The sequence below is a fragment of the Bombus pyrosoma genome, linkage group LG16 (assembly GCF_014825855.1).
Source record: "Bombus pyrosoma isolate SC7728 linkage group LG16, ASM1482585v1, whole genome shotgun sequence".
In the NCBI taxonomy this organism is placed as follows: domain Eukaryota; kingdom Metazoa; phylum Arthropoda; class Insecta; order Hymenoptera; family Apidae; genus Bombus; species Bombus pyrosoma.
The window spans coordinates 5126277-5147590 of NC_057785.1; the positions used below are offsets into that span (position 1 = coordinate 5126277).

Below are 21314 nucleotides of genomic sequence, written 5' to 3' on the forward strand. Positions count from 1 at the left end.
TATAGCTACATAAAAGAAAAACAATGAAATAAACAACTTTAACTAACAAATAATATAGATCACAAATTTACATATAATTCATAATATACATAATGATTCTATCTTCTGCACCACTGCAAAGTGACCAATGGATTGAAATGTGATGCCAGAAGAATTTATCTTTCCATTCCTTAATCGTTAACCTTTCTGCTTCACCTATGGACTACACATAGACTATTGGAGACTAATAATGATTAGTTATATCTCCTAGGGCAGATTTTGGCCACATGCAATCACAACCACTGGCAATCTGCTTGACGTAAGGTTCCCAACATTCGTTCTCCCATCGCCGCCTTACCAATAACAAGCTTTTACTTCTTTGCACGCAATGAAAGCCATTATGCACGCATTTCTGAAATAAATATGCTTCACTTAATACAAGAACAGAAACAAGAGATCTTCAACTTCTACAGAGATCTTCCAAGGCTGGTCATTGGCAAAGGTTAATATTTTATGTTATTACAAGATATAAATATTAATTTGTTGACAATTGCCATCATAAAAACCTAATACACTCTAAAATGTTAAATTAACTTCAAATAGAAAAACTATTGTACACTCACAATTTCATTCAGATATTACAACTATGAGAGTAAAACAATCATTTCTTTCAGATTCCAGACTTTCTCTACTCGAGGAACACCTAAATTACTAACTACAGTACTTTATTCAATGGAAGTTTACATATACTCTAAATTTGAGGTAATTTTGCTAAAACTATCGAATTTCCTTTTTATTTTTCAATCTACCTGCTTCGATGGATTCGTGGCGCGTTGCAAGCTATCTAGCAAATTGTAACTTTTACAGTAAACTTCGTGATAAAGAGGCGGTTGGTACTCGTACTCAGAATCATCTAGCCGCACTGCTTCCGTTACAGTTTCACATAGACTATGATAGTCCTATAGACAAAGTACAAAATGTTAGACCTCGCTTTCCATTTATTTCTCTTTGTTGAGTACAGTATGACTGACAGGCAATGAATTTCTATTGTCTCTATTAAGGGATCGTTGCTGCCCGTTCTCAAGCTTTTCGATATATTCTTCTTCAGGTAGATGGAAGAGGTCCCGCCCCAGGGGAAGATAATATCTAGGATCATGATATTGTGTGACATCCAGTTTCTTTAATTCCTGAGAACTTCTGTTGCACTTCTTGTAGAGATCGTAAGAATCCATCCCTAACACTCCTACAGCTGCAAACTATAAACAAAATTTTAGGAATTATAAAATAGAACTCACGTTTTTTTTTATTTGTCAAATTTCCACTCTATTTTTTACTCCAATTAAGAAATGAATTTCCTTATTTTAAATATGAATTATCCAGTAAAAAAGAAATATATATATGTATATGTCGGAGATGAAAGGACACCGAAGCCTTCCCTTTGGAATTTTGGGAAAATCCCGTAATATTGTAATCTAGATTCTACCATAGCCGTAATTAAGCAATTGTCATTCAATCCGATTGTATTTGTTCGAGACTTGTGATAGCTTGGGCTCGAGGCGACAACCAGTCGCCGAATGTAACCGCGGTCAAGGGATAAACGTTTACCTAACAAAGGTATAGAGTAACAGTATAGCTTTCCTTGAAAAAATATAGCAGCGGCACACGACAGTAAACACTTCAACAGTTTCTGTCCCGTGGCTCGCTACACAAGGACCACATTCTTTGGACAAGGTGATGATCAGATGTCGATACATCTTCACAGTATATTTCCGGCTAGCCCGCCGGATCCGCTATAAATCTTAGAATTTATTTAGTTGAGGTTCTTCAAACTGATAAATAGTCTTAGTCTTAGCAGCTCCTAAATCTATCACCTACTGCGAGAAGATACGAGAAATCTTTTCTCACGTACGACGCTTCCGCTAGCAACTCTTTTTCTCAAATTGACCAATTAACAGCAACGTTAATTTCCCTCACTTTCCGAACGAAGGCATCGCTCCACGAATCCGACGATCTCGTGTCCTTAGACACACCGCAATATAGTTTTCCTCTGCAGCATCATCGTGACGGAAAGTCATTCTCTCTCACGAGGTCGCATTAGCGAGCTACATAGTTTCTTTACGCTCGGTGGATATTCTATGTTTTAACCCCAACTCTAATCATAACGTGAACCCGACATATATATTGTATTTTTGACCAATCGCGGGGAGACGCGTTCGCGAGATATCATGTCAACGGGAGTCGTAAATTCCCACTACGATTATAATAATCGACAGCACGAGTTGATCGATCCCTTGATTTCCGTTAAGATAATAGGGGTGATTGTTTTGATATAACACCGCGTTAACAGCATATAAAATATATGTATTTCCAACAACTTTATATACAATATGGATAAGACGTTATGTAAGATACAAAGTGATTAACGGATGCGAACCGAGGAAGAGAATTTGACTGTTCCAGAGCTTGAGAAAGAGAGTGGAGAGTAGTGCTCTCGTGTCGAGAACAAGTCAGGTACTTAACTGTACGAGTATCGTAAAAACAATGAAGTGCATTCTTGTAGCATTACGGAGGAAAGCTCGGTGCGGGTGTTCCTTTTAAAAGGACGCGGATTCGTTGTTCACACTTTTCGTTAGGAAAGTGAGGGTAACGACCGGCAATGCCCATTGCTTATAGCCAAAGTTAATAACTGAAGGTAGGAGGAGGAAGCTTTCTACCAACGTGGCTTGTGGGTGACCTTGTTCATGGGGAAAACCAGCTTTCCCGTTAGGGAAATATTTGTTTTCTCCGTAATTTGTACGAACGCATAATAAACCTAAGGACTGTTCCAGGAGCCATCCATAAACCGATATTACTTACAGGAATTAAAAAATTACTCCCTTAAAAAACTAATGGGAGTTAGTTATGAATACTAAGACGAAAGGTAAACTAAAAGCCTAAATTTATGGTGGGTCCTTAGGTCTATTGGAGGTCTGAATAACGGTACAGACCCTTGGCGGCCAGGTAACTAGAGACGTCGCGCGGACCGTTTCACGCGACGTAACATATATAATCCTAATATATATAACACTAATACAGTACAGCTTATATACATATATATATATATATATATATATATATATATATATATATATATATATATATAAGATACATTATAGAGAATGCAATTCAAGAAATTACGAAATGCATAATGAGAATTGGATTAGCTACAAATGTAGTTACACTGTATTAACAGAATGAAGATTTTGGCTGTTATAGTAAGGAGAAATATTGAGAGATCAAGTCCAGAGGATCAAAGCTGCGAAAAACGTGAAACATCAATAATCGACAATCGTACTGGCATTTTGTCAGTTACTACATTATTAAACGACTGATTCACTCCACTTCCATTCCCACTTGGTAGAACCCTCTGCATACGATTTATGCTTTATCAAGTTTGATGGGTCTCAAACGCTGACTGAGACCTCCGTCAATGCTTAAATTTTAACGATGACGCAACATGATGTCACGAAATATCATTAAAAACTCATGACTTATCATTTCAATAAACATGTCTATAAAAAAAGAATATACGAAAGAATATATAAAATTAATTTTTCAATATATTCACTGGAATTGTATTAAAGTATTTACGGCAGGAGCAGCATGGTGAAGATATATTAAACTAGTTCAATGAAGATCATTAATTGAAATTTAACAGAGGATTAATCGAGCTAGTCTCGCGATCAATTGGTTAGTGATGTCAGAAATCAGAGTAGTGTGTTGACGAATCTTTGAAGATGATGTTAGTCCCGCGAAAAACAGATTATGAACCGGTCAGCAAGGTCGATCGTGATTGAGCTGATGTGCTTCGCGTCGTATGATATAAATTGGTCTTCCCCGTGCCGATCTCTGTGACTCTGCCTTTAAATTGACTGTGGAATAGTACTCACCTAGCAAAAACAGAGGAGTAATTTGAAAACAATAAAACATTCAACTATACTGGTTAACACTAAACAACAAATTTGATCATTTTTAAATATCAAGCTAATTTTCTTTTCTCTTTAACTAGAGTTATTAATCAAAATGTCAAGAAAATACTCCAAGTCATTGAAACTTCCATAAACCTTCTCCAAAGGCACTCTAACTGTAATTTGAGAATGGACCATTTAATTTAATATTTCTGTTTAGAAATTATTCCTGTACTGTAGGTTCTTTTGGATTGATATTTTTATTCCTATGGATGTAATTAGGAAAGTGAAATCATGGAATTTTTGGAAATCCTCACTTTTCTACTTTCAAATCCCCCATAAATGCATAAATATTCATAGTCCAGTGATTAGAAATCCAAAAAATAGAAATTCCTTTCTAACGGTGCCTTAAAACCTTCTTCTCCCAATAATAAATCATAAACCCTAAGTCAATAGCAATTATAGCTCAAAATATAGTCTAGTAACTAAAACTAAAGTATTGTTCACCAAATGGCCAAAATTAAAAGTGAATTAACACTTTCAGGAGGGGAGGTCGTCAGCTCGGACCGCCATCAAGCGTATTCTACACGTCGCTGTGTAGTAGGTAGTTATCCAATTGACAGTGCCCCCGTCTGACATAGTTCAGTCGACGACAAACTCAGGACGATTCGACTGCATCTCTGCCAGCAGTGACGTTTTTGCTACTCCACGTTCCGGTATCCACCGAATTGCGTTCTTCCAACGTGTGCTTCTTCCAACTCGTCTCAATATCGTAGAAGAAGAAACAGTGAAAGGAGCATTTGCATCATTATAATCATTGAAGAAATCGACATGACGATTCCCGTAAGGGTGTCCAAAAACGTGATCGTGCTTTGGGATCGGTTCACTGGTCCAGTGAAAACGAACTCGGTCAAGGTTGGCCATTGTTAGTGAACTGTTTTTTTTTGCTTTTTTTTCTGGCTGTCTAAAGACAGCCGGTGAAATCGTTCGGACCGATATCTTCTTCTGGAACAAACACATGTCCAAGTGGAGGGAGATGTGAGTGGACCAGCACGATTGATATGGCAGCCGACCTGTACGCGAATGGATCTGTGAAGTCAACGTCCGACAGGTGAGATATAAGCAGATAAGAGATAACTTCAGATAAGCTGATGTGCTTTCTGTTCCCTATATGCTTTGATGCTTGTTTGTTGCCCAATGATGAAGATAAACTGGGTGGAAATGGAATGCAATGGCAGTTTATGCTTCAAGGCAGTATTATTGGTTGCAAATGGGAACACTGGCGTTATTGTGACTGTTTGCTTAGAATTTCTAAGAAATTGTTAGTGTTTATCGTTGAAAGTAGTTGGAGGATGAATGAATTATTTAAACAAAATGATTATTTATGATTGATGTATGATTACAGTTTTTAATTTTTAGAGAGATTTTCTCTTCCTTTGTAAGGTATATAGATAATAGGCATGTAGGTTTCATTCTTTCATTGGTATACGTTTTATACTTTAATCATTGGTGATTTGAGTGTTAATTCTCTTTCTAGTAAAATTCTCAGCATAAGTAGACCAAAGTGGAATTACGTCAGAATTCATAGAACTCTACATTGAGGAATACTTGATACTCTTAAGGAGGAATGGATAATAATCTGCTACAGTTTTGATTGTCGCATTTTTAATATTCTGATTTTGGGATGACTCGTGCAAGAACGTGATTTCCTCGCTTTTTTACGGCAATTTTTATGACAGTGAAACGGTTTAATAGCCGTTACTGCTGTCTGAGTTAATAACCAATTGACCCTCGACCTCCTGAGCAAAGGTTCCATTGACGAATACTGTTAGACAGAACTTAAGCAGTTGGTCACTCAAATTCTCCTTTTTCTTTTCTTCAGAAAAACATCTTGAACATCGTTAAAAATTATGATTTATTATAATTTATGGTATTCGTCCATAATTAAGAAATTGAACGAATAGAAAGAAATCAGGAACTGAATAATGGCAGGGGTCATCTAATCTAAAATCATCAGATTGTTTGTTGAAACGTGTACGCCACTTGACTTGGTCTCAATGCAAAGTCGTTTCAATAAATTCACGTGGTATCTAAGAAATTAAGATAGACATAAGATTATTATGCTGGCATTTTGCTTCAAATTATTCTTCATTTTTCCTTCTCTAAATTTATAATATTTTTCTCTTTTTTAGTTGTTCGAAGAATTAATGTGCCTGCACGAAGTAACTATCTATATACTGAAAAAGACATGTCCGTGTACCATCAATTATGAAAAAAAAGAACAGTAGAATAAGTGTTCACGTAACTGCTGCTGTCAAAGAAAAAATTAAACACAAACATGTGCTCTCTTTGATAATATTGACAAGGATCAGCAAGTGTTGACCTATTTCGAACAGTTTTTGCCGGGAATTTCTCGTGGACAGTCGACACACTTGTTTACTGGGACTTTGCAAAACGTATTAGCCTCATTTAAATTTATTAATAGCCGTTATACCATTACGTTCAACTGTCAAAGTTGAATGTGCTATCAATTAAAAGACATAAAATTAGAAGACAATAGTCAAGGTCATTAACTTATAAATTTCATCAAAAATTATTCACCAAAATAATAAAAAGAATTACTACAATTATAAAAATTCTTCTGTAATATATTAAACAGAGAATAATAGTCAAAGTGATCAACTTGTAAACTTTATTCAAATAAAAAAGTAAAAAATATATAATTATATAAATTCCACTATAGCATATTAATTAGAGAATAATATGGACTATTTTTCAATTGAAAAACTGTGTAATTTCATTTGTTAAATGTTGAGGAATTGGAGAAGATAGCCGGCTAGCACGCAATTCAGAACACGAAATTGTGGACGGGACGCGGCTTGTAAACGGGAACGATTAGCAGAGAAGAGGCTATTAGACTCGTTAATTTAGGAAATCAATTAAATTCTTTGTCATAAGTGGTAACCACGTGGCAAGAATCCCATTAAAATACTACGTGATGTGTTTACTGTTGTTTCAATACGTTATTCGCTCCATGTTGCCAGTCATAAGGCAGCAAGTGTTCTAATCATTCTGTTTTCCACTTTGTAAGACTGGAGTCTATACATTTCCTTTCGGTTAGTTAGCCACTGTGACTTAGCCAATAAAAATGTAAATTTCTCGCTTTACATTCTTTAATAAAAAATTAGAACTTAATTTTTGTGAAACTAAAATTGTTTAGTTGTCATATTTGGAAATAGTATAGTTCTCTTTATAAATGTTTGTAAAGAAATTTTTCTCTTTCTCCGTTATAGAGCTGTTTCAAAGCTTGTCGCAGCTTTTGCACGAGCATCTTATTTGGGTTAAAAGTTTCATTTCCTGAGCAGAACAGCGACTTTAATTTAAGTTTATAGTCGACGTGTCGCTCTACCTACATTCATCTCGCATGATCCTCTCAAATTTTTATTTCTTCATTCTGTCTCTTTTACATGTTCATCTATTTTTAATTGATACTTATTAGAATTACTTAGTTTTATTGCTCAAATTGGCAAAAAGTTGTTTGCAATTCTTTTGACTCTTTTATCAACAGTCGATAAATACAATTACTCAATTTGCTGAAGATAGTTTCTGCTAATACTAATTCCATACGGCGTTTCCTCTTTTCTGTAACTGTTTACCCCTTTTTAAATACTTTGGATATAATCGAATATCTGAAGAATGCAACGAGTCTAATTAACATTTTGGTGACAACTTTTTTTTAAGATAAAACTTCCCGTTGCTAGGGAAAATCTGCTGGGGAATATTTTTACTCAAGACAGCGAGCTTGTGTATAACTATATTAAGAAGGAATGCACACGAGTACCTTGTGTTTAAAGAGACAATTAGATCATGCTAGCAAGACATTTTCGCGAGGACGAATTTAATCCTATTAGCAAATCGCGAATGACGTGTACGAAAATTCAATAGCTATTCGAAAAATGAGGATTATTCTTCAAAACCATGATATTTGACTCGTTATAATGTTCTGTATCTTTGAATACCTTGACCCTAACTTTACCTACTTTTTACCTCTTCTGTTTCATTTTAAATCGATGGAAATGTTGAATTATTATCATATGTTAGGATATTTAAAATATTTCTTAGGAACACAGACTGAAAACAACCAAAGGTCCATTCGCTATGAGATTATTTTTAGGTAGCCAGATAGGGGCTACCCCTTGATGTTGGCTAAAAATAGCCGGTAAGGCCAATCCAGCTCCAATTATTCCATTTAGGTATTTAGGTGACAATCGACTGACCGCCAATTTAGAAATATTCCACACGCTGACAGCACGGGGACCTCAGTCAGCGTTCTGGACGAATGCAAATAATATGTTGCCAGGACAGAAAAAGCATTCTGTAGTTCCTATTCCATTACAACAATATTGAAAGATGAAAAACTAAATATATTGTATATTCAACAATATAAATTCCAAACAATGTTCAACAATATTCAATCAAATGGGAGAAAGTTCAGAGAATATTACAATAAAAATATCTCAATAACACTAACGAAAGAATCTTAGAACTATAAATATATTAATAATCTCGTAGAAAAAGTTAAATAATTCCATTTATATTTTAATATCTCATTAGCAGATTCTGGATATTTATGCATTTATATGAAATTTCCGAAGTTTTACAAAATACATATAATGTAAAAAAACATGAAATATCCAAAGTGTATTGCTCTCTATAATACTTAGTGAGTAAAATAATTTCGTACTAAGATTCTACCTTTTTAATTATATTCTCAGCAATATGAATTTGTATAAAAACCGTAGTATATTCATTAGAGAGGGCAGCGTAATTATTGATTAACAAATTTAAGCAGTGTAATTATTAATTAACAAATGTATTCAGCGCGAGCGCGAGGCACCCCTGCAGCATGCAACCGGTGTAACTTAGACGTTCGTTTGTTCGCAGAATTACGGGCAGCATGAGGCAACGTAAGACAGGCACGCTTGGCGCCGCGGCGCCTATGTCTACACAAGAAGAACGATTGAAGTTTCAAGACAACAGGTTCTTGACGACATTAGTGCTCGGGAGAAATAGGTGAGTACCAGCATTGTTCTCATTTTGCTCGTGTAATTCGGAATTTCATTGACCCTGCCCACGTAACAATTCGTTTCAATTGTGGTTTTAGAAGGTTCGTTTTAAATAGCGTTGCATCGACTTCGAAAGCATTGACGGTTATTCGGTTATTTAATAATGATGGATTGTTGCGCGTGTGGTCACGTGACCGGTTTTGCTTACTGGAGAGTGGTCTAGGGATTTCTAATATCAACAGAACTTATTGAAATCTGAGATACATTCAAACTGTTGTTCGTTTCTAAAAAGCATAGACGTACCTGAAATTGTATTCACAATTATTAAATTATAAAGCGGAATTATAAATCTCAGAAACAATTATTAATATAAATTATTGAAATGTTAAATATTCGAATTGTTGTTTGTTGCTTGTTCTATTGAAAGGTATTTGAAATTGTAGCCATAGTTATTATAATTGTAAAATCGATAAATTTTTATGAACTAATCTTAAAGGCGATTACCATATGTCTAGTTAAAGTGCCGATTTGATTTGTTTTCATTTAATTACGTTAATCGTCTGCATGCTTGTTAAAATTATATGTGCGACAATAAATTTAAACTTGGAAACGCTAAATTTAATCGATATTTACGTTACAAATTAACGAGTGCGTTTAATGTCTTTCTAAATGAATTATTACGAATGGGCATAGTGAACACACGGAGACGTACTAATGGTTCGATGGCAAACAACGCAAGTTTTCTTAATGACGTAGTAGTACATCCATGATAATTAAAGTGTTTAAAGCTGCCAGCATGTTATATATATATAGGATACGATTATGTACGCAAAAGTGCAAACATTTTGCAATGTACATTGTTATTCCTCGCTATAACTTCCATTCCATGAGACTTTAAATACAAATTTTCAAATTTAAAATTATACTTCTAAGTATGAAACAGGTTTTGGTGTTTATATTATGAACAATCAAAATTTTGGATTCAAATTAAAAAATTCGAAATATTTTAATCCGAAACTTGGGTATTTAAGTTTTGGTATTTAAATTTTGAGGTTTGGAATTTTTTAATAAAAGTTTATAAATGTGAGATCTTCGCATTTGCAACTTTGGTAATTAAATTTTGAAATCTGAGATTTTTTAATCCAAGTTTAGAAATTTTAAACTTTGGAATGCAAGTTTCTAGGTTTGAAATTATACAATTTATAAATTTGTAATTTTGTGAGCACAAACTTTGAAGATTGAAACTTTCAACTTAAAATTTTTTAATTTGAAATAAAATTTTTTATAAAATTGCTAGTATATTTTGTGAGTACTTACCATGGTAATATAACATAATCGATGCATAATGGTAGAATCTTCAATTTGTCTAGCTTCAACGATAGCGCTGTCCAAAAAGCCACCTGTGTTAGAAGCCGTGAGCCAGATCACTGCTCTCTCAACTTTTATCAAGCTCTTTTATATCATCCACAGGATTTGATCGCATTAGGTCATTTGTCATTTCAAAAGCAAAGAACATCGACAATAGATCTTTTTGCAAATACTGAAATCTAATATCTCCACGTAGCTATTTGATCGCCTACCATTTAATTGAATTTTTTAATCGTGTCGATTGACACGTCCTGATATTGATATCGATAGCTCGAAAGATACATTCGATATTGTCATTTTCCCTAATTATATAATTCTTTCTTCTTTTCTTTTGTATATTTTCCATCTTTAACCTTTATACATTTCCTTTTCTCCCGTAGAAACACACCAATTCTATTCTTTGATTTCCTATTCTTTCCTAAACTTTCAAATTTTACAATTTTCCGTCTATTTTCTTCTTAATACGTTAACTACCACGCTGGTCATGAGTTACCAAATTTCTTAGAGTAATTAAAATAAGATAAATTTCATAAACTAACAAACTGTTAATAACGTGAATGATTAAAGTAACTAGGTTGCGAATTTTTGTTCTTTTATATAGAAAATTTGAAATTACAAAAATGCACATTATATACAAAATATCCAACGTATGGTCCTTCTTATAATATTCAGTGGATGAAATAAATTTCTACTTAGATTCCATTTGTTTAATTAGATTTACAAAAATACGTATTTGCAATAAAAATCCGCAGTCTGTAAATAATATTGTTAGAAAAAATGTGTGCAAATACAATAATTAACAATTTAATTTTACAAAAATTAAATATTATGCCATAATATGTTTCGATCTGTTGCGGCTCCTAGGTCAAAATATAGGAAATTCGTGCGACAGTCAACGTGTTAACCTATTCTTTCATTTTCCATCTTTGTTTTCTTCGACTGTGCCGCGATTGGCATCCCTGTTTCTCTTTCCCGCTCATTTCTTTGATTCTCTCTCTCTCTCTTTCTGTCTTTTCTCCTTTCCTCTTTCTCTATTTAACTTGCTTCTCGATATACGCGCGAACAATGATGAAAGCACTTCAATTACTAATCGCGACGAGCGTGCCGAGTTTATGGTGGGACTTGGACAGACGGGCCAGGATTAACCTTAATATCGCGGTCACGTATCACGCGACTCTCGTTCTCTCTCGCCGAAAAAATCTTTTCAACTGTTCGACAGTAGTGACGGATTCCGCGCACCAGACTGCAGTGCTTATGTCGGATAAACTTTAATCCTCGGCTATTCGACACTTACGTGAGTAAACCCCCGATAGAAATATCACAACAGGAAAGTCAACTTTAGAAAGGTCATACAGCTTAATTTTATTTCGATAATTTCTTTAATGTAGTTCCACCCATGTAATGAAATCGTCTCAATAAGAATGGGGCTAAAGTGATATTTAAATTTCCCTCCATATTTTGGTTGATATACATTGTGCATTCTAAAGAGGACAGGACATGTCGCAACAGGGTTAGAAAAAGGTCATACAGTTTAATTTTATTTCGATAATTTCTTTAATGCAGTTCCATCCACGCAATAGAATCATTTCAATAGGAATGGGGCTAAAGTGACATTTAAATTTTCTTCCATTTTTTGGTTAATATACAATGTGTGCTTTAAAGAGGAGACGTTGGAGTATTGTAGTGTTTCTAATACATATTCTACAGTGTATAATACACTCGCTATGGTATGTAAGTGAAGTAAAAGTTATTTTGTGTTCCTTAGAGTGTTTTAATGTTTTCGATTTTTAATGAATTTGTTTAAATAATGGAAATGACAATGGGGAAAGTACTGGAAAAAAAGTTATTCTAGGGTAAATTGTTTTGAATTAGAATCTATTCGTTAATGCGGTTCCACCGACGTAATACAATTATTTTAACAGAAATGGGGTTAAAATTACATTTAAATTACCCTGTGATTTAATAAAATTTTTCATTTTCTGATTGACACATGATGTGAACTTTAAAGAGATGATATTGGAGTATTGTAGTGTTTTTGGTACACTTTCTATAAAGTATCATATAATGTATCAATACACTAGCTATTGTATGTAAGTGAAGTAAGAGTTATTTTCTATTCCTTAGGATGGATTTTTAATGAGTTTGTTTAAATAATGATAATGACAATAGCGAAAGTACTGAAAACAGAAAGAAAATTCTTTAGGATCAGCAAATTGTTCTGAATTAGAATTTATTGCTCGTGTAGTTGGTTTCTCTAAGAAAGACCAATCGACTTAATGAATCAGATTGGGGCTTGCGTAGGTTGCGTCGACGCTTTGTCGACGCATTTATTTTGACAACATTACATGTAATTGAGACTTAATAAACACATTGTCATTGCCTCCTTAATACAGTCCGTCCCTAATTCGTGCATTGTTTACCGAAACAAACCTTTAAACAAACTCCAACATATCTTCTCGATCAAATATTTGTAATTCTATTTCAAATTAAATATAAAAGATTTTTAAAAAATGTTTACAGCAAGCAGATTCTTAGCTCTGTTGTGGCTCTTGAGTTTTCTATTATGCTAGTTTCCTCGAAATAAATATTATATTTAAAATAAATATTATAATAAAATGTAGATATTACAATTTTTAGTATTTCATAAATTTGATTTTACCATTTCTTGGGTGATTTCCGAATGAATCGAAAATAACCCAAGGATCGCAGTAGGGTTAAATAAATTCTTTGGATTTTTATGATTATTCAGAAATTTTTAGCCATAAAAAACACCAATGGGTAAACAATAATCCAAAGATTGCAGTAAAGTTATAAAAACAAATACTTTATGAAACATGAAATATTTCATTAAATTTTAGGAAAATCTCGCCAGACGTTTTGCCGTCGTGTTCTCCGGGTATTTTCCGGCAAAAGTCGTTCGGCGCGTCGACACCGCCGAAGAACAACACGGGCGCACCTGCGGCGAAAAATCATCAACGCGCAGGCGCGGAACCGCGAGATCCACGTGAGCCGAAAGCACCTAACAGCGGTAGCGCACGTTTAAAGAGCGGCGTGTTACTTCTCGCGCGGGGCACCCGAGGCACCAGCAAGCACGCACGCCTTGGCACGACGCTGGCGAACAAAATGGCGTCCTCGAGCTCTACCACGGTCGTGCAGGGCTGGCCGAACACCAAGGACGACTATGAGCTCAAAGAGGTTATTGGTGAGTAATCGTTACCTCGCTATTTCCCTCATCCACTACAACTACAAAAGCATTTATGAGATTTTTCAGAATACGGATCGACATCATGATACTCTTACCGGGTCCCGAATGAATAGCTACTTCTGTTTCTTGACATTATGCACACAGAAAGTTATTTGGCTCATTAAACGAAACATTACTTAAAAACGCGACGTTTTGAAATTGAATATGTTGAAACATCGATGATTTTACGATCGTCAATAATGAGGTTTAAATTGACGCATTGTCCCCGTCTGCGTTTACGCGGCTATCTCTCTCACACCTATGTTTAAAGTCTACTGTCTCGCTCGCTCTCAACCAAGGCACGTATACCGGTGTCCGATACGTCCTAACCTAGTTAACTTGCTTCAGAAACGGATCCAGTAATTTTTAACGTAATATGTATACGTAGAATACTCGCAGAAGCTCTTCAGATATATTTATAAATTGTCGTAGATAGAATTATTACTAGCTTTTTTAAAGATATCATTACTTCGAATATATTTTAAAAATAATTAATTATTTTAACATTTTGCTTCTAATGAGTGTTTCAAATGATTAACTTTCAATGGTTAAGTTTTAACGTAACTCTTGTATAATAATTTGTTGGAGTATTAAAAATAGAGTTTTGAGATATTTATTCTGTTATTTATACTAGGTTTTTAAGAACATTTTTTATTTCAATAAATGTTTAAAATGATTGTTACTTTAAGTTTTTAATACAGCTTTTATACATACAATAACTTTTGAAGTATAAATATTAAATATTAGTTTCAATTTAATGTTGTCATTAATTGATAGACAAATTTCCGTATAAAAAAGTCTTTCTTTTTTAATTTATAAACCTGTTAATCAAATAATACATTCTTTCCTTAAAAAATTAAAAACTTAAAAACGGGGTAAAGAGATGTAATTTGAAAAGTACGTACATATTCTGCGTCAGTATACTACAGAATACTACGTCATGATAGCGACACGACGTGTGATGACGTATAATTACGTCATCGACTGTTCAAACATTCGATTCATCCTGTACATTTTATTGCAGAAAATTTTTATATTCTTCATTTAAAATTGTGTAGTATAATAATTCGTTTTATTTCAGGTGTTGGTGCAACCGCCGTAGTACACGCAGCATTTTGCATTCCACGGCAGGAAAAATGCGCGATCAAGAGAATAAATTTAGAAAAATGGAACACAAGCATGGACGAACTTCTGGTAATTTCTACATTACATATTATTGAAGAAGAATTAGAAAAATTATTTGATAATATACATTGAACTATGGAAAAAAACATAATTACTCAAAATATTAAATTATTTAAAATTTCTTTTTGTTAACAGAAAGAAATACAGGCAATGTCCTCGTGCAATCACGAGAATGTGGTCACATATTACACGTCATTCGTCGTGAAAGAGGAGCTTTGGCTCGTACTCAGGTTGCTAGAAGGTGGATCCCTATTGGACATTATCAAACACAAAACCAGGACTACAAACTGTAAACATGGAGTGTTTGATGAAGCTACAATAGCAACAGTCTTACGAGAAGTACTCAAAGGCCTTGAATACTTCCATAGTAATGGACAAATCCACAGGTATATTATTAATTTCCTTTTAGATTTATGAAATTATGTAAGGAAAATTAATTCGAAACGTTTAAGTTGCAAAGTATCTTGGATATTCTTATTTTCCTTAAATTCTTACTGTTTTTTAATATTATTCAGTTTTATAGTACATTGATATTAACTCTCCATGGATATACTGGGTTGTTTATATCCAAGCCTGATCTTATTACTTTCCTAGGCTTCTAGAGTATAAAGAAATTCTGGAATACTTATTGAAGTCTTTACTACACTATACAATCAGTTTTTATGTCATATATTTAAAAAATTTCGTAATAAAAATAATTCACTTTAAAATAATTCACAAGTGGCTCAGGTTGCCGATGGAGATTTAACATGTTTTTATTCGTAAAAAAAATGTTGTGTTGGACTTCTTTAGTTTTTGAAGTAATTAAAAAATTTTGGAGATCAGTAATAATAATAATAAAAGTGAAATAATAATTCCTAATGAAGTGCAAACTGAATGTATTTGATTCTTTAGATAATATATAGACAAATTTTAATAACAGAATAATATTAGGGACATAAAAGCCGGTAATATCCTACTAGGAGAAGATGGCACCGTGCAGATAGCCGACTTTGGTGTCAGTGCCTGGTTAGCAACTGGTCGAGATCTAAGCAGGCAAAAAGTCAGACACACGTTTGTGGGCACACCCTGCTGGATGGCACCTGAGGTCATGGAGCAGGTGAGAGAGGAAAGTAACATTACATCTTCTTAGCCTGCGTTTTTGATGTCCATATTTATCTTTTTCTGTTCAGTAGGCTTCTTGAAATTGCATATCTTTATTTCATAGAGATTAATATCTAGTATTAACCTAATAACTAGTGCCTTTTTCATTATATGTATTATATGTATTATAACACATTATATCCAATTCTCACAAGACTACTCTAGCTTACTTAAAAAATTCTAAATTCAATCTTTGGGTTTTTAAATTTTTGTATGTTCTTTTGAGCATGTAAATTGTGTAACAATTATTTTATTTGTCCATCAGATTATTTATTATTAACTACAAAATCTTTTTTCTTCAATATTACTAAAATAAAAGGCATGCAACTGTTTGGAGCAGCATGATTGGATCCCGCTATTGGCATTCTGATTTAATGCGTACATTGTAAAATCAATTATGATATGCAAATATCCTTGCAGGACCATGGCTACGATTTCAAAGCAGATATTTGGTCGCTTGGCATCACTGCCATCGAAATGGCCAGTGGTACAGCTCCATACCATAAGTATCCACCAATGAAGGTGCTGATGTTAACTCTGCAGAATGACCCACCAACTTTAGATACTGCCGCCGACGATAAAGACCAATACAAAGCTTATGGAAAAACATTCCGGAAAATGATTGTCGATTGCTTGCAAAAAGACCCAACAAAGAGGTTAATTTTACTGGAAAAATTGTTCTATTAATCTATTAAGGGCCAAACAATAGTAATAAATTGACTGAAACAAAATTACAAATAAAATGTTGGTTCTTCGTGGATTAAAGAAACTGAAAAATTATACAATAAATATTAATGAGGAAATTTTACAGACCAACCGCAACAGAGCTGCTGAAACATCCATTCTTCAAAAAAGCAAAGGATAAAAAGTATTTACAGCAGACTTTGGTAGCTTGTGGTCCTAGTCTCGAAACTCGAGTACAAAAGGTATATTTCTTCCTTATTAAATTTTTATAAACCAGTAGTTTATAATTTATATTTATACTTTATTATTTTTGTATTTATTCCAGGCTTCAAAGAGACAACCCGGCACATCCGGTCGTCTACACAGAACAGTTACAGGAGAATGGGTTTGGTCTTCGGAGGAAGAAGACAGTAGCGCGTCTAGTGGCGATGAGGGAAAAGAAGCTCTGCCGGTTAACACGATCGAAAACGCATCTAGTACCGAAGAGGAACCAGAAGAGGAGTTTTATGGACAAGTGAAGTCAGCACGAAGTCACATTGTAGTGCAAGCCACCGAGCCGAATGTTCCTATAAACTTGGTGCTAAGATTGCGGTATATCTTTTTAATTATATTTTACCATTTTTTAATTTCAATACTATATTCGCAACCTTTTTAAATTTCAAATTTCAAGGCCGCTGATAAAGAATATATTAACTCACATTTTTCGCCTTTTATAATAAAGCAATTTAAAAATTCAATATACTCAACCAATTCCACATCAAAATTGAAATGAATGTATCATATTTGTTTCACGTGGTCTTCATTCGTCACAAAATATTCATTTCAGAATTAAAACATTTTCTCTCCTATAAATTTCTATTTCCTTTTTCACTTATTTTACGTTATTATATTTTTATTACAGACGTCCTGAAACCTATTTCACCCTTGAAGACAAATCCGAGTACGTTCCTACCCAGTCCCTAATCTTTCACAGCTATTGTTAACTTAATCTTTTTCTCATAATGTAAAATATTTTAATGAAAATAGTACCTAAATTGTAATCTCCTATTGAATAGAAAATCGTTTCCTGTTTAGAAACCAGAAACGAGAGCTTAACGACATCAGATTCGAATTCGCTGTTGGAGTAGATTCCGCCGAAGGAATCGCGGCGGAGCTAGTTGGTGCAGGGTTGGTTGACGGCAAGGATATCGTCGTGATTGCTGCAAACTTGCAAAAACTCATAGACAGTGCCGGCCAATTGCGGACTGTAACGTTTTCACTGGTAAACCTTCTTCCGTAGCAACATTTTGAGGCTAGGAAGATCAAACGATAGTTCAATGTAAATGACATTGTTTCAGAATTCTGGTCATGCAGCGAACGAAGTGCCGGACGACAAGGCATTAATAGGATTTGCTCAGATCTCCATCACCGATTAAAGCAACACACGGAAGTTCTCGAAATCTCTCAGGATACCATTCTTAAACGTCAGTTCAGAGAATGGAAAGTATCAAAAGCTGATGGATTCTCTCGACATCTGAGAATTTGAGAAAAAGGATTTACCAATTCTTAAACTCAATTCTACCAAAAACAATTCTACTATTCGTTTGTTGCTTTTTCACGGCTTTTGCTACTTTCACTTCCTTAGTTTTAACCATAAACATATGAAATACAAACTACGAGTGCCAAATGAAGAATATGACCCGTATTGGAAAAGAAATGCCTAGCCCTCAGTTGATATTGTTGGATTATAGGAAACAAAGGTTAATTTTAAGTCTGATTATATTTAGTTTTAAAGTATTTAATTTTGATTTGTGTATTTTATACCTTGCACTACATATGTTATTGATGGTCTTTATGACGTAAAATATACCATAAAAATTAGCGTGGAATATTCTGAAATTAAGTAACTAATCCTAAAGTTTTGTAGGTCAACTACAATCGAATAATACCAATTGAGGATTAACGCGGTCATCCTTTCCCTTTCTAACAGATATTTATTTCTAGCAGATAAAAAAGGAAAGAGAGACCTCGTTATTAATTTCTATCTCTTTCTCAATGAACCCCATTTTCTCAATAAGGCATTCGCGGTCTGTACTTCTTACATACATGGTTCAAAGAAAATACAGGACAATGAATAGAATTGTTTATGGACTGCTTGGATGCACATTTAAAGCTACATGCAGAACTATCAGTCTTATGAAAATAGAGAATAGATTATGAATGCTGATATTAATAGGAAAAAAGAAACTGACAGAAAATAATCAAGGGTAGTTCGCGATGAGCTTCTGTGGTGAAAAAGTATTGATCCAATTCTGCCAACTGTTCGGTTCTGAACCTGCGAAGATAGAGGAGAAAACAATATAGTACTGGCTTAAGTTTTCACTTGCTCTAATCATTAATGGCTGTAGTCTCATATATTCAACCTATATCACTCATATTATTGCATTAATTCCTGTGTAAATATTAATAGTCGATGAATTCCTCGAGGAGTTTAGGTTTATCCGGCTCGCATAAGCGGGCATGACAGAATTTCAAATAACTAAGTAAAGGAGTGGCGAACTGTCGAAAGGTGCTTAAAAACACATCTGACTTACTTATTTGAAATGCCAGACAAACAAATGATATATATATCATATATCATTGGATATATACACATGAATCACTACGATCACATGAATATATATATATATTCTTTTTAGTCCTTCTTGAAAAATATGCGCAATGGTCGAATGCATATCGTGTACTGGAAGAAAAAAACGAAAAAAGAGAAAGCGGGAAAAAAGCAGTTGTCAGTCTTTCCTCCTGTACGATGTAAAGGTCGTTTAGCGTATTTCCTTATGCTTCACGTTACAGGATCGTAGAACACGCGAAAGTACTAAAGAAACGTGTTTTGTACTTAATTAAATAGAATTAACGAATAGTGGATTTATTATTTTGTAGCTTCATTAGAAACAAACGGTTGAGAAATGGAAAATTATGATTCACACGTCCTTATCGGTGATTTTAAAGAAAAGCACTCATAGATACAGATTCTAGGAATGGTTTGTAATAACCCTTTGAGGTCTTATTTTCTGGTCAGGCTCGAAATTATTTATCAATTTCAAAAACAATTGATTCAAAAATTGTTCAATAATTTATACGTAAAAGAGAAAACTTTTCATGATATATCCAGTATGTATTATGTTTCGTTAATAATATAATATTAATGTTCATTCTCTTTTGTTTTGCATCCTTTTATTTACTAAACTGTAGCTATATTTTAAAAATCCGAAATAAGTGGTCTCGAGACTTAATAGTGTATTGATTTTGATGTAAAAAAATTGCCTGATAAGACATAAACGACGCAAGGGGTTGTAAATTAGATTGTGTTGGAATCACATTAAATAGAATGAAATAAAATATAAACGCAACTAATTCTGCATATGATTGATAGAACCATGAAAATGTATGTGAATTATACAGGGCAAATAAATGATTGTAATTAGCTTGTTTTAAAATAATGTGATTCTGGTTTTAAGCGAGTTTCTGATCCACGTAGTGACTCTTGTAAGATTGATAAAGGAAACAAATATTTTTCGCAATATTATAGATATATCGATAAATGAAGATGATGGTACATAGAAATGGAAATATTTATTGCTTGGAAAAACAATACAAAAAGGAGGTTTCAAATGAAATAAAGCCTAGAATTATTCTAACGAATGAATAACATTTTTTAATTAAAATAGAATTCCTTTATCTATTGTAAAAACGTCTAACGGTAGATTTTTATAAACCACTTGCAAAATACAAAATTCCTTTGTATTTCACGAGAAAAATTGTCGTATTTGCTTACAAAATTGTTATGGAAAAACTATTGATGCTTGTTAACTCCTGTTGGATTTCATTTTCTTTTTGCAGTAATGCATATCATTAAACAAGAGCAATGCATTTTAACACAGTTGACCGAGAAATAGTTCTGTCTTCAAGGATTCTTTATTTTTATAGAATTATTAGAAAGAATTTAATTGTTTGTGAGAAATGGATAATCAAACTTGAATAAAGCAATTCATAACTTTTAAACAGATTTATTACACCTTGATATCATTCAAATGCTTTAAGTAGTAAAACATGTTTGTTGGCTATCGCTACGTAAAAATTAATTAAATATAATCTTTTGGTATGAAGTAAGAAAGGTTAGAATATACATATAAAACAATAATATAACACATTAAATATCACAAACGAGGAATGAGGAAAATAATTTATTTTACTTCTAGTATAAAAATGTATTGAAGACTACGAAAAGATAGAATGTTTGTTTAAGAGAAATGAAGAACTTCCTCCCCATTACGATGTTCGGTGCTTACTGTGGATTGCGGAACAGAGCTACCAAACGCGCATGCACGTAGCTTACCGCGAATAACTCATAATACTTCAAACTTTTGAACCTTTTTTCATTATTAAATAACTCTTACATCATTTTTCTTCTTGTATTTTATTGTAATAATATATTTTATTGTACAATATTGTAATTTATTCTTTGTATTTTGATTTTCGTTTCACATTTTCCTTCTAAATAACATTATTTTACCGATTTGTAATTTTTTTACAACTGAAATATTTTGTTATAATTATTTTGTAGCTGAGAAATGTTTCAAATTAAATTATGTAATAATATAATGAATTTTCTTTCAAGAAACACATGTTTAGAATAAATTTAGAATAATTCTTCGCCTT

The 21314-nt window shown here is 33.5% G+C and overlaps 2 protein-coding genes across 5 annotated transcripts; one reads left to right on the plus strand and one right to left on the minus strand.

The window, feature by feature from the left end:
• Positions 1–124: 124 nt before the first annotated feature.
• LOC122576619 lies at positions 125–11760 on the minus strand. Its single transcript, XM_043747205.1, has 5 exons — positions 10573–11760; positions 10310–10444; positions 1011–1235; positions 789–938; positions 125–391 (listed from the first exon to the last, which is right to left on the minus strand). The coding sequence occupies exons 1-5, from the start codon at positions 10573–10575 to the stop codon at positions 224–226; spliced, it is 681 nt and encodes a 226-aa protein (XP_043603140.1). The 5' UTR covers positions 10576–11760; the 3' UTR covers positions 125–223.
• LOC122576612 (serine/threonine-protein kinase OSR1-like) lies at positions 270–20657 on the plus strand. Of its 4 annotated transcripts, none has more exons than XM_043747193.1 (13): positions 270–481; positions 654–741; positions 4471–5037; positions 8871–8999; positions 13219–13562; positions 14686–14798; positions 14925–15175; positions 15723–15888; positions 16353–16588; positions 16744–16858; positions 16942–17207; positions 17691–17877; positions 17954–20657. In XM_043747193.1, the coding sequence occupies exons 3-13, from the start codon at positions 4988–4990 to the stop codon at positions 18029–18031; spliced, it is 1935 nt and encodes a 644-aa protein (XP_043603128.1). In that variant the 5' UTR covers positions 270–481; positions 654–741; positions 4471–4987; the 3' UTR covers positions 18032–20657. The 4 variants fall into 4 exon arrangements, with proteins under 4 accessions (XP_043603128.1, XP_043603126.1, XP_043603127.1 ...); XM_043747191.1 differs by having other exon boundaries at positions 271–481; positions 15723–15897; XM_043747192.1 differs by lacking the exons at positions 270–481; positions 654–741 and having other exon boundaries at positions 3557–5037; positions 15723–15897.
• Positions 20658–21314: the final 657 nt, after the last annotated feature.